The following is a 10,101-nucleotide window of genomic DNA, read 5'->3' as shown; positions in this document are numbered from 1 at the left end:
TCAATTCCCTCTCTGTCAAACACCTAGATTTGTTTCTGTTTTCCTGACTGAGCAGGGAGTAATGCATGCTGTTATGAATCAGCATGTGTGTGTAACAGTCAGCAGATGTGGTTCGCTCTAGAAGGCATTTCATCATATCCTGGAAAAACATTCAAGGGAGGCTCAACTGACAATGCCAACTCTGCAGACAACTGTTCTTTATTTCTCAGTAGAGAATCACCAACCTCTGAGATCCAGATCTGAGAGGTTTTGTGGTATTCACTGGCATTTACACACACTTACTTGTGCCATTTTTATTCCCCAGAAGGTTTGCATTTAAATTATTGGGAAAAAATGCAAACTTTTTTGTGTGTTGAGTCCTTTCTTTTTTAAGCTATACAGTTCATCACTTTTATCTCCCTATATTTTTCTTCCCCTTAGTCTCCTAAGAATTTTCAATTTGTGGTTTTCTTTTGGTACTTCTTCTTCCATTTTCCCTAGGAACTCTTCATTTTTACAGATAATGTAGCATTCAGAGAGCAGATTCTCAAGAAAGAAAGAAGTCTGTAATAATAATGCTAGCCCAGAGGAAGGGATAAGATTGCTCTCATGAGTCAGGTTAAAATGAGGCTTATGCTGATGACATCAGTGTGAGCAAGAATCTTGTGCCATAAGTTCATTATCATGAGGCCTCTATTCAAGATCAAATATGGAGAAAATCATACTCCTCCAAAAATTAAGAAAGGAACAATATCTTAATATATGGGACAACTCCATAGATTACCACAGTCAAATGTATGCCTGTACCTCTATATTTAGGAATTATTCCTTCATCATTCTGAGCAACGGGGATGGCGGTTACTGACTCCAAATCTGAGAAGAACACATGTAATGGCCTGTTGCCCTGATGGATTTCTTGACCTTTAATATTCAGCCTCTCTGTCTCCATGAACGGCGAGCCTGCGGCGGCAGAGGCCAGAGTGTCTGTCTCCATGCACTTTTCTCCCCCATGTCTGCATATAACGCAGATATGGTAGATTTAAAAGTCGACACTTGATTAGATACAAAGTTTGGAAGAAAAACGATTAAACTGTGCAGTTCCATGCTGTCCAGAAGCAGGGAAAGGCATGCAGCCAAACTCCCCCAGCTCTTTGCTTCATCACATGACATTGTTTGGATATCAGCTTATCAACAAACTGAATTTTACCGCCACCACTGCATGAAGAAAGGGACCTTGCAAGAAAACTACATTGAATATGAATACCAGCCTTTAAAAAAGGGGAGATTACAATACAGGCTAAGTTTCTTTTAAACAAATCTGTCTTTTTGTTTCAGATATAAGTTTTTTTGGTAGATATTTCCTCCCTGAATTCTGCAAGCATTTTAATCAAATTTTATCAAGTACAGACCACTAGAATAGGTAAGATGGATTTCCTCAGCAACAGTCCAAGAAAATCACACATGAACTGCCACCCCAAGAAAGATCATCAGTCATTTCTTTACGCTGTCTGAGGAGAGAAGAAATCTTCCCAGCTTTGAAGAATATTTATGTTCTGCTCTACAGATCTGGAAAATGGGAAGAGGGATACTGAGATGATTTGATTACAGGATAGAGTGTAGGCTTCTATCATGGACAATATTAAAAGAGTATATCTTGGTTGGTATGGTTTCTGGAGTGCACATTGAAGGAAAGCAGTATTTATAGTTTAATTTAAAGTTTATATTGTGGAAACAAGACACACAAAGATGTTGACTGATGTTTTCCTATAAATTTCTCTTCTGGAAGATCTGAGCAATTAGCTCTGTGAACTCAGAACCAGAGTTTTCTCATGCATTAAAATCCTTCTTAAGCGCATTCAATAGGGTAGAGGAGAGAAGAGGAACTGGCCTAATGAGAGCATTCTGTATTCAAATCTCAGTTAATAATATTATATATAGAATGGATAAACAACAAGGTCCTACTGTATAGCATAGGGAACTATATTTAATACCTGGGATAAACCATAATGGAAAAGAATAGGAAAAAGAATGTATATATATGTATAACTGAATCACTTTGCTGCACTTCAAAAATTAACACAACACTGTAACTCAACTGTACTTCAATAAAATAAATTTTTAAAAACCTCTCAGGTAATCAAACAACCCGATGAGGTAGGCGTTGTTGACAAGGGCAAAGGAGTGAGCAGAGGAGAAAATGTTAGGGGTTTCCACTCTGCCTTAGCAACCCTATTCCAATATGTCCATTCTTTCTTGATTGTTAATTTTTAAATTATGCTATACACCTCAGATTCTAAACCCTAAATTACATGGAAAGGAAACGAGACTTATAGCAGATGTGGCTCCTTCATTCTGTATCTTTGTCAGGTTAGAAGCATGGCTAGATTTAATAGCTTCTTTTATAGTACAAGGCTGGAAAATTGCAAATCTGAATGTGCAAGAAATGGAGAGTGATGTAAAGATATACTATACTGTCAAGATAAATCATATTTTCAAAGGATATTTAATGTTCTGGGAAGGTGCATAACACATAGAGAATGATCTCCCTGTTCTAAAATCACACACAAGGGCTTCCCTGGTGGTGCAGTGGTTGAGAGTCCGCCTGCCGATGCAGGGGACACGGGTTCGTGGCCCGGTCCGGGAAGATCCCACATGCCGCGGAGCGGCTGGGCCCGTGAGCCATGGCCGCTGAGCCTGCACGTCTGGAGCCTGTGCTCCACAGCGGGAGAGGCCACAACAGTGAGAGGCCCGCGTACTGGGAAAAAAAAAAAAAAAAAAAGGCACAGCATTCTTTGGGCTTCCCTGGTGGCGCAGTGGTTAAGAATCTGCCTGCTAATGCAGGGGACATGGGTTCAAGCCCTGGTCTGGGAGGATCCCACATTCCGCAGAGCAACTAGGCCTGTGAGCCACAACTACTGAGCCTGTGTGTCTGGAGCCTGTGCTCCTCAACAAGAGAGGCCACGATAGTGAGAGGCCCGCGCACCGCGATGAAGAGTGGCCCCTGCTTGCCACAACTAGAGAAAACCCTCGCACAGAAATGAAGACCCAACACAGCAAAAATAAATTAATTAATTAATAAACTCCTACCCCCAACATCTTCTTAAAAAAAAATAAAAAAAATAAAAAAATTTTAAATCACACACAATGTACATGGGGAAAAATTATAAAATGGAATCAATCAAATGCCAACAATAGCTATGCATTGTTAAATTATGGATGATCTTTTTTTTTATTTTTTGCGGTATGCGGGCCTCTCACTGTTGTGGCCTCTCCCATTGTGGAGCACAGGCTCCGGACGCGCAGGCTCAGCGGCCATGGCTCACGGGCCCAGCCGCTCCGCGGCATGTGAGATCTTCCCAGACAGGGGCACGAACCTGTGTCCCCTGCATCGGCAGGCGGACTCTCAACCACTGCGCCACCAGGGAAGCCCTGGATGATCTTATTTCCTCTTCAATTTTTAAATTTTTCCAAATTTTCAAAAATGACATATATTACTTTTAGAATCGGATGAAGCAATAATTATTCTTTAAAATTATCAAGAAATAACTGTTATGACCTGGTGTGGTTCTACAACCCACCTGTTCCAAAGGCAGAGTGAAGCAGAAAGACAAAGGGCTCTGAATTATTCCTTTGATAAGTAAAGGGTGAGAATTGGGAAAAGTGGAGAACTAAGAAGTCTGGTGAGGTCTAATTCCATGGAAACATTTGAGAAAATGTCTTATCCCTTGAAATAAATAATATTTATCTATTTATTTATTTACTTATTTGCCTGCTTACTTACTTAGGTACATCCCCAAAATTGGTTGAACAAAATGAAATTTTATGTTATGCTTTGTTGTTCCTTGGAGGTACAGGATGAAGATGGGAGGAAAACAGAAAAGACAACAAAAGCTATGGAATGTTCCACAGATTCCTTGCATTCGAGTCCCTCACTCTGTCTCTGATACTTCACTGCTGAAGGTACAAGCATATTATTCACAGATGGAGGGACCTTTTCTGTCTCTTCTTCAAGGGTTGAGGACTTCTTGGCTCTTTGTTTACCCGCATTAGGGAAAACACTGGGCCCAACAGAGGCCCTCGGTGCATGTCGACCATGTGTGTGAGAGAATGAATGAGCACTTGGATGATCTAATTCTACACCCATCCCACGTCAGGAGCTCTTCCTTCTCCTCAAGGAAGGCTAAGCAACAGCGTAAGAATATTAAAAATGTTATCTGTTACTACTCATTTAGGAAGCTGAGAGTTCTACTAAGGAAGAGAACTAGGCATTTCTTTTCCCTTGTAAAATAAAACTATAAATTTTAAAGCTTTATCTTACATAATGGAAACTCCCATTGCACTTTGGAGCTTTGCTCTTGAAATGGCTTGCAATTTTCCTGTTATATTGTTCTCAATCATTTGAAAAGTCTTACTTAGGGATCTATTCTCTTCTTCAAATATCTTTTTTCTTTTTGCGGTACACGGGCCTTTCACTGCTGTGGCCTCTCCCGTTGCGGAGCACAGGCTCCGGACACACAGGCTCAGCGGCCATGGCTTACGGGCCCAGCCGCTCCGCGGCATGTGGGATCTTCCCAGACCGGGGCACGAACCTGTGTCCCCTGCATTGGCAGGCAGACTCTCAACCACTGCGCCATCAGGGAAGCCCAAATATATTATCTTTTAAAACATCTAATTCAGAAACTGTAAAGCGGAAATGATGTCTCAAAGTGTGAAGTACTTGGCTCAGCTACTTTCCCTCTGAACATATTTTTAATATCAAGTTTCAGGTCTCTAGACACCAAAAAAATCTGACTCACAGATGTCAACGTCACACAAAATTTCTAGCAGATAAAACTCACTTAGCTTATATATATTTATCTTAAGTTTAGTTTGTATTACATGGTTATCAACTAGTTTTGAAATTCTGTCATTGTTTTGAATTTTTTAGCCTAAGGGGAACTTATTTTATCTTGATTTTTCTAAAATGTTGATGCCACTACCTCTGTTTCCCCATCTCAATACAGTGAGCACTTATGGTATATCAGGTATATAAAAGTAATTGTAGTCCAGCCCTTCCTGTTCCTCCCTAGCACTAGATGGTAGCTTCCTAAATGGTCTCCCTACCAGTGGTTTGTCTTCCCTTGAGGCCATTGTCCACAGCAGGGCCAGAGCGATCTTTGTAAAATGCAGATCTGGTCAGCTTGAAGAATGGCACTTGGGGCTGAGTAATTCTTGGTTGCAGGACCCTGGGAGGCTGTCTCATGCTCCGTAGTCTATTCAGCAGCCTCCCTGGCCTCTCCCCAGCTGAATGCCAGTGGCATCCATCCTCCCTCCCACCATTTGTGACAACCAAAAATTTCTCCAGACATTGCCAAACGTCCCTTCAGGGTCAAAATCACTCGTGTTGATAACCACTGCTTTAAATAAAGACCAATGTTCTTCATATAAAAGGAAATCTTTAAACCCTTAGTATAGCAGAAAAGGCTTCCATGATCTTCCCCTGCCTTACTAACTCTAGAGGCTTTTCCAGCTCAGACTCTATATGCTGATTAAAGTTAAAAAAAATGCCGAAAGTCTAGTTCCCAATATATTCAGATATTTTGTGTCCCATAAGAAAATCTGTACCACTTTCTCCCTCTAATCAGCCTTTCTTTTCCTTCTGGTCCAGTGGTCCCCAAATTTTACTGTGCGTGTATCAAAAGCACCTGGAGGGCACCAGAGGGCTGGGCCCCACCCCCAAGAGTTTCTGATTCTGTAGGTCTGGGGTGAAACCTGAGAATCTGCATTTCTAAAAGATTTCTAGGTGATGCTGATGCCCTTTGAGAACCAGTATTCTAGTCCCTTTAGGGAATCCCTCCTTACCTGGAAGACTCAGATGTGTTGGTCATCTCTTTCAGGAAGCTTCCTTGACTGCTAACACAGAGCTTGTTTTCCTTCTCTGTTTTCATAGCACCTTTTCACTAATGACCTTGCACCCTTATCACTTTACCCATCTATTATCTACCTAGCTCTCTCCCCCGCTCACTGAGAACTCTCAGTGGAAAGTTCTCTTTTACCCTCCAGAGCCTGGCACACTTCAGGCCCTGTGTAGATTCTCATAGCCTACCTTCCTCAACAAGGATTATAAGAGATCAGTACAGTTATCAGATATTGAAAATCCTTGGATCTCCCTCAGCCCAATACTTTGACCTACTTACCTAGAATCTTTTTTTAATTCATTTTCACTACTACACATGTCAGTGGAAGACTGTTTAAGTAAACTAAGGGAGGTGAGAGAGACAGAGAGAGAGAAGCATCTTATTTCTGTGGAAGTCAGCTTTGAATACATCCCACTCTAATCCTATCAAATTCCACCGACTCATCAAAATCAACTGCTCTCCTCTGACAGGACCTAACCCAAGGGCAGCAGCGCTACTTTTATAGCAGCATGAGGATTTATAATCCCAGGGCCCAGTGGGTGGCCCTGCAGACCTGCTATGTTCACGGCCTTCAGCAACAGCAGCTGCTTGGTGAGTTTAACTACCTGACCTGAACCAGGCATCTCAGGAAGGGACTCGTATGTTGCAGCTGGCAGTCAAGTTTCCAGGTAAATAGTTCAAGTAGAATGACCTCTGTCAGCCTGATATTTCATCAGCATGGTTGGCAGGTCAATTTAAAAATGATTATCTCTGACAATAAAAAGCAAGGTGTTATGGGGAAATTAAGAGGACTTAAAGAAACTGGAGTATGGTTTGTTATAAAATGTCAACAACTCTCTGAGATTTGCAAGAACTTGATCTAGTAGAACTGGCAATGGGCTTAGGCAGATGGTCTGGGCTCAAACCACAGCTCAGCCCATTGCTGGTTATGCAGATTCAAAGGCTTGTTTGACTCACAGCAATAATATTTATATTTATTGAGTATTTACCATGTTTCCAACATTGTGCTACGAGCCCTACATAGAATATTTCATTTTCTCCCCCACTTTACTGTTGTGAGACACTGCAGTTCAGACAGGTTATGTGACTTGAAGAAGATCATACAGATAGTAAATGTCAGTTAGGACCATCACCCCAAAAGACCATGCACCCCAAAAGTGCATGCACCATCACCCCAAAAGACCCATACTCTACCATCTCTCTTCTTCCACCAACCTCATGGGATTTTATGAACCACAAATGAAAGAATGGTTGTGAAAAACTTTCACAGACCATAAGCAACAACCTACAGAAAGGTGTAGTTATTATTAAATCTCTTTTCTTCCAGGAGATGTTTTCAGTCTCCGGTTCCCCCTTATTACACTCTTCTAACTCCAACAGGTCCTTTCTTCTGTAAACACTCACTTGGCATTAGCACATCAACCTTATTAGTATTGCTCCTGTATTTCCACAAAAGGAAAACATGGTTTTTGCAAATGATTTAATATCAAGAACAATAACAACAATAGCTACCTTTTATTAGGGCTTCCTACGTGCCAGGCATAGTTCAAAGTGCTCTACATGTATTGTCTTATTTAAAACTCAAACACCTCTACATGGTGCCTTTATAACTCACATTTTACAGAAATGGAAATTGAGACATGAGTAAGTTAAATAACTTGACCAGGGTCGTGCAACTAGTAAGTGGCAGAGCCAGGGTTTAGCCTGGTCCCCATGCTTGAACTGAAGGGTTACACAGGCATCATCTGGTAGCTTTGTTTGTAGAGTAAAATTGCATAGAGGCCAATGAAACCGTAAACAGAGATATGCAACATTTAGAGCACGTAACACCCACCTGTCTATGTTATTAAAATACAGACTTCCAGGCCTAACTCTCTGTTTCTGACTCAGAAGTTCTTTGGAATAGAGTCAGAAATCTGCATTTTTAAAAAGCATTATTAATGTGGCCTCAGCCAAACGATTCTGTAGTGCGTGGTCTGCAGACTACACTTTAAAAACAGAGAGAGACTGAATATATCTGTTTCTATTTGAAGAAAGTTTTGATATTGAAGATAAGCAATTCATGTGAAGATTCCACATGGCTCAAGTCCCTCTCCAAATAATTTGTTGTGTTAATCAATGACTATTTATTAACTTATTAAATGAGAAATGCAATAGAAGAGAAATATACTTCATATCCTGAAAAAGTATACAATCTGAGTGTGCTAAACATAATTGCTTCTGCCCTACAAGGTAGAAGGAATTTTGTGCAGATGTGGATATTTGCAGAATTGTTTGTTTTGTAAAACGGTTGACTTTGAGGTTTATCTCATTTCTTCCCTCCAGGCTATATTACTCAACAGGAGGCCTTGGCTTGTGCTGCCTTACTTAGAGATTCAACTAAAAGAGCCTCAGTCAGGGCAGGTTGTCATAGAACCATCTCCCAGAGAGCCACAGGCAGGATAAGAACACGGCCCTCAGCACTACCTGTGTTTGTGCTTCCACTCAGGACCCAAAGCACAGGGCTCCGATCCCTCAGGACCAAGGCTTTGCACAAGCTCTGAACAGGTGGTTCACCCATACACCCCTGGCATCTAGTGAGTATTTAGTGCATATTTGTTGAATAGGAATGAATCAAAGAATAACATCTAATACAAACACCATACCTAGAAATAATCTCTCCAATTCACATACATTTTACTAGCAAGAACAAGCTGAGTGGCTTAAGAGCAATGGGAGCTAAGAGTCAGCAAGCCTCTCATTCTATACAGAATCTGTAGAGTAAAATGACTTTTGAAGCTTTCAAAGTAAAAGCTTCCTTTGAATTAGAACATCCCAGAGAAATCCCAAGAACAGTGGAAGGGGACAAGTGACCAGAGGATTCAGGTCCTCTGTCACTGGGTGAACATATTTTGCAAGCCCCCTACTGTGCATATTGAAAATACACAAACCAACACAGGCGGGACACTGGGCACAAAGGGCTTCTGGACCATAACATCTCAGCAGCTACTGGACTGTACCTTCCCATGGCCTCCTTGCTCTCAACTTGCCCATCAAACAACAGCATTAAACTTGGCCCCAAATCTTCTGGTTCTTGCCTAACTCAGTCACTTTGTGTCCTCTTGAAACTTGGACTTATCAACCTGCTACAGCTCAGTTCATTCTACACAGCTGTAATTGACCTTGACACAGGTAAGAGGATTCATGCACACATCTTCCCCCTGGCAGCTGAAGATACATTCTCAGCAGAAGAAGAAATAGCCCCAAAGAACGGATCTCAAGTCCAACCTTTCTTTGGCCCTAATGGTTTTAAGACTACACAAATATGCAAAAACCGCAATTAACAGTGAGTCAGATCATCATACAAATTATGTTAGTTACATCACTAGTGATTTTTTTGTGTTAAAAATAAGTAACCAGAGCTCACAGAAAGTCAAAATTTAAAAATGCCTTTCTTCATCTAATTTCTAAATGTTCAACCTCTTCTCTCATTCAAATCATACAATGACTTTGTCGAGACTTTAAAAAGGAGTTGGTTGAGACGGAATATTAACTTGCTTGACAAGGAATATGCTAACACTGATCTGAAAGGAAGATGCTGCAATATTACGAGAAGAAAAAAAACCTCATTGATGATTATTATCTTCTCTCTGCAACTATTAACACAGAAGATGTAAAAGTTCTTATGAGATTCTGAAAACTCCCAGTACTGGCTGTGATATCTGATTTACTTTTCTTTGGGAGGGACAAGGGTGCATGGTTGGCAGGAAGACTTGGGTAAGCCAGTGCTGATGTTGCTGGGTTCATTCACTTAATCATAAAGAAGCTTCTTGACCTCTGTAAATCCGGGCCCCAATTCATGTACTCTAAGCAGCCCTATGGTTCTAAGTTAAGAATTGTTAGGTAGGCTTAAAAGAAGAAAAAAATCAAATGAAACTGGGGTGGGCAATAGCATAGCCTTCTTAAGGAATAGAGGTTTGTGGTCGACCTAACTTGGCCTGTATTAACCTTCACATTGTTCCCACAATGGAGCTTTTATCCTTTTGAACTTCTTGCATCGCTTTTATCATAGACGTTTTTCTTGATGGGCACAGATATTTGCTGTGTAAACCTTAGCTACTGATGCAGAATATCAAGGAGGCCACTTATAATTCTGAGCTGCATCCCTACAACAAAAATTTCAGAAGTACCTTGTTTCCGATAGAGGATTTTGAAAGCTAATTGTCAGGTGAATATTACAAGGCAC

General features: G+C 41.0%; 1 protein-coding gene across 1 annotated transcript; it reads left to right on the top strand.

Moving 5' to 3' along the window:
* The first annotated feature begins 3,834 nt into the window (after positions 1-3,834).
* On the top strand, positions 3,835-8,419 carry FAM216B (family with sequence similarity 216 member B). Its single transcript, XM_059996100.1, has 3 exons — positions 3,835-3,939; positions 6,347-6,467; positions 8,202-8,419. The coding sequence occupies exons 1-3, from the start codon at positions 3,835-3,837 to the stop codon at positions 8,417-8,419; spliced, it is 444 nt and encodes a 147-aa protein (XP_059852083.1).
* Positions 8,420-10,101: the final 1,682 nt, after the last annotated feature.

Source organism: Delphinus delphis, chromosome 18 (genome assembly GCF_949987515.2).
Source record: "Delphinus delphis chromosome 18, mDelDel1.2, whole genome shotgun sequence".
NCBI lineage: Eukaryota > Metazoa > Chordata > Mammalia > Artiodactyla > Delphinidae > Delphinus > Delphinus delphis.
Note: the sequence above shows the minus strand (reverse complement) of the source record. Positions and strands in the feature narration are given on the sequence as shown.